This window comes from Dicentrarchus labrax, unplaced genomic scaffold (genome assembly GCF_905237075.1).
Source record: "Dicentrarchus labrax unplaced genomic scaffold, dlabrax2021, whole genome shotgun sequence".
In the NCBI taxonomy this organism is placed as follows: Eukaryota; Metazoa; Chordata; class Actinopteri; family Moronidae; genus Dicentrarchus; species Dicentrarchus labrax.
Window position 1 is genome coordinate 8,416,199 of NW_026136707.1, and position 3,691 is coordinate 8,419,889.

Below are 3,691 nucleotides of genomic sequence, written 5' to 3' on the forward strand. Positions count from 1 at the left end.
ACCATAAACAATACTCAGGTTGTAAATGATGAGTTAGTACACTGACAAGGAATCTGCAAAATGATCTATGATTAGCTGTATAATAAGTTACTCATGTCAGAAAGAAACTAAATATCAGAAAGTTAATATTATTATTATACTATTTGTCAATATAATCACCATTTATATAGTAACATAGTAAATATTTAATTTTTAAAAAGTGTCAAATAAACAGCTAGCTCAATAGTAAATGAGTTGCTGGTGTTAAATCGCATTGACGATATTGATTAAACCAAATGAGCAACCAAATGGGAATATTCATTCATGTCATCCTCTAGCTTCTAATTCCGTGCCAGTGATATCCTCAACAATATGAAGTGTCAACAAACCGTTGGCAAAATGCCTGAAAACCCACCATCTTTGAATCCAACATTAAGTAACTGTAAAGTAACTGTGAAGTCATGAAAATCTACTATTTGCCACCACTTGTATTGGTCCTGGTGCTATGAGGGACATAGCACCAGGAGAGAGAAAAATCCTAGTGATGGCCATGGCAGCACCTGCTATAGAATTCTGCTGATAGTTATATTTCCAAAGGTGTCACATTGACTTTTCATATCTCTATTAAGTATGAATGAGATACAAAAAAAGAAAATGTGATAGATACTAGGGCGAGTTATTTTTGGGGTTTCAGAGATTATTTTGTCAGAATTTTTAACACTGTTTCACTGCTATAAAATAAAGAAACACATGACCCTGAATCTGAAAACTGTTTCTTCCTCACTGTCAGGATGTTTAGGTTGTGTATAGAAGATCAGATTTTAGCCTTTATTTTGTTGCTTCTTGCACATTATTAATTTGATTGATTAAATTGAACATGTTTTTCTGTTCAAACATTTACTGTTTTTCAATAAACTTCAGTATCTGATTATCTGATATTGGTGCATAACAATAAACATAGTAACAGAAAAATATAAATAAAGATGAAAGCAAGTCCTGAAAGTCAAGAAGGATGAATAGAAAAATAGAAAATTGACAATAACATACGAAAAAATATAAGACAACGTGAACAATATGACATTAATTTAAATGGAAGCTGTACCATTTGTGCAGGGATTTGCAAATATTGTTTGGATAATGTACAAAAGAGCACAGTATTAAATATAAAGAATATCTGCAATGTGCAAGATAACAAAGCTAGATAATGCTTAAATGTCCTCATCCTTGAATTTAATAGTGTAGAAATTGGAAGAAATTATTTCTGACTGGCAACTCCTCACAGTCCATATCTATATATGCCACCTTCTTCAAAAGATTGTTATAACACTGTGATAAATAGCCATCTCCCATCTTCTTGTTTCTCTGAAATTAATGTTAACCATCTGCCATGAGTTCCAGTAAGATGGACTGGGTCAGGGAAATAGAGCACTTTTTTAACTTGAGAAGAAAGAGACTGATTCACTATAAATAAACCCCATCATTTTAGTGCCTGGAGCTATTTTATTCATGTTGCTTGAACTAATACAAAGTCCACTAGTGTAAGCATACCAGGGTTATCTGGAGTTATCTAAAGGCTGTTAGCACAGGGCTACGTGGACAGTTAGTTACTATATCCTAAATGCTTTCTAGAGAGGGTTCAGAGAACTACTGCAAGATTTCTTGAGTAAGATAGGTTTTATTGTTAGGACATTCCTAGACGTCACATTAAGTCACAATAATGTAAAGATTGTGTCTGTTTGTCTGTACTGTAGTTTCAGCGGTCCTGTGATAGTAGCCAGGAGAGCAGCAGAAACCGGAAGAAAACCATTTTGACAACATGGCAGGGACTCATGGACTTTGGCTCATGACTGTCACCTGGCTTCAGTATATATACATGGAAGCACCAGTCTGACACACTCACAAACACGCTCAACGGTCAGAAATACACAAGCCAACCGCAGGTGAGAATTGTACTACATTTCAAAGCAAAACTTTAGGTTTAATTTTTTTAATGCAGCTTGAAAGTTAATGAGTGCCTATTTGTTTTTCAGCAAGCCATAGTCATGAAGGTGTTCATGGTACTAGCCATTGCAGTGCTGTCTGGTAAGTTACAAACTTTTTTTTTTAACTATTAAATGTCTTTTCTATATAGCTCAATCAAAGCTATAGTATGTAGCATTGTTTCAGCAACTAGCAGCAATCAAAATAAACAGGATGGCTGAAAATCTGCTCTGTTCTCAAGCTGTTTCTTGTGTCCATCCAACAGGCTGTCAAGCCAACCTCTTCTATGCTGATGCACCCAAGCCACAACTGGAAGTGCTGACTGATGCATTTTGGGACTACATTGCCAAGGCCACCCAGACAGCTGATGACACCCTCCAAATGATCAGGAAATCACAATTTGGACAGGAAGTCAAGTAAGTTGTGTGACACAAAGGACCATGGTGGCCTATTAGTGGCATGTGTCACATGGTGATTAAGATTGGTATTACACAAACCCCTTGTGGTCTAACAAACTTGTCTGTCTTCTAGTGCCCGTCTGACAGAGAGTGCCGACATGGCCAGCACATATGCAGTTTCCCTGCAGGAGCAGCTTCCCCCTGCAGCCCAGGACCTGATCACCAAAGTCACCACAGAGGCTGATGTGCTGAGAGAACGAGTGACCCAGGAGCTGAGCACCGTCAGGGATAAGCTGGAGCCCTACACTGAGGACATGAAGGCCCAGATCCAGCAGAGAGTGGAGCAGCTCAAACTGGAGCTTGCTCCCTACGCAGACTCCCTGGACTCCGAGGCCCTGAGGACCACCTTGATGCAGAAGAGCGAGGAGCTGAAGACCAACCTGGAGCAGAGTGTGAAGGATCTGCAGGCTCAGCTGGGACCCTACACTGATGACTTGAAGCAGAAGGTGGACCAGCACCTGCAGGACTTCCAGAATAGCGTGGCCCCCATGACCGATAAAGTCCAGGTTGAGCTGAGTCAGAGAGCAAATGTGGTGAAACAAATGGTGGCCCCCTACGCTGAGGACCTGAGGGAAAAGCTGGACCCCTATGCCCAGGACCTCCAGGCCCAGCTCATGTCCCTCTACCAATCATTTGTCAATGCCAACTAAGTCAACCTCCACACCTGCTCCACCATCACCAAGATACCGGCCTTGTTTGGTCTACCTCTGTTTGAAGCATGAAATAAAATAATTTAAATATGTGAATTGTACTGTAAACCAAATACAACATAATATTTATTGCGAGGTGCAAATATTGAACCTCTGCACTTGTCAAACATGTACATACTTAGTTTTTATTGTGTGTTGTGAAGTTGGAAACTGTAACTGTTTTTGTAATTTCTGTAAGTTATCAAAAAATAAATGGATGAATCTGGAAAATATAAATTTGACCAGTATTTGTATTCTTTTGTAAATCTACAAGAAAGCTAATCACAAGAAAAGTATATTTCTACAACAGGCCATCCTGAAAATACTAATACTGAAAGTATGATTACTACATAAACAATATACAGTAGTTCCTCTACTGTTGTCACAAGCCACAGTGGGACGTGTGCTGCTTTTTTTCCCAGGAGGCAACTAGGATTTTGAGTTCATCTACCGTGTCTTAACATGTCCTGGGTCCTGTCACGGTTTCGTCTCCTACTAGAGGCAGACTATTGTTCTTATTCTTTTTACTTGTCAACGCTTGCAATGAAACTGCACCTTCCTGATGTTAACTCTAAAATCGAAAAA

The 3,691-nt window shown here is 39.0% G+C and overlaps 1 protein-coding gene across 1 annotated transcript; it reads left to right on the top strand.

Annotated features, from left to right (window-relative positions):
• Positions 1 to 1,812: 1,812 nt before the first annotated feature.
• On the top strand, positions 1,813 to 3,343 carry LOC127366627 (apolipoprotein A-IV-like). The gene is made up of 4 exons (XM_051405749.1): positions 1,813 to 1,919; positions 2,010 to 2,061; positions 2,225 to 2,375; positions 2,491 to 3,343. Exons 2-4 carry the CDS (start codon positions 2,022 to 2,024, stop codon positions 3,065 to 3,067), a joined length of 768 nt encoding a protein of 255 aa, XP_051261709.1. The 5' UTR covers positions 1,813 to 1,919; positions 2,010 to 2,021; the 3' UTR covers positions 3,068 to 3,343.
• Positions 3,344 to 3,691: the final 348 nt, after the last annotated feature.

What these genes read in the sequence shown, in the direction of transcription:
- LOC127366627 (XM_051405749.1), top strand. Translation starts at nt 2,022, where the DNA reads ATGAAGGTGTTCATGGTACTAGCCATTGCAGTGCTGTCTG. An exon ending in AGCCATTGCAGTGCTGTCTG is followed by an intron (nt 2,062 to 2,224) that starts GTAAGTTACAAA and finishes TCCATCCAACAG; the next exon opens with GCTGTCAAGCCAACCTCTTC. An exon ending in CAATTTGGACAGGAAGTCAA is followed by an intron (nt 2,376 to 2,490) that starts GTAAGTTGTGTG and finishes TCTGTCTTCTAG; the next exon opens with TGCCCGTCTGACAGAGAGTG.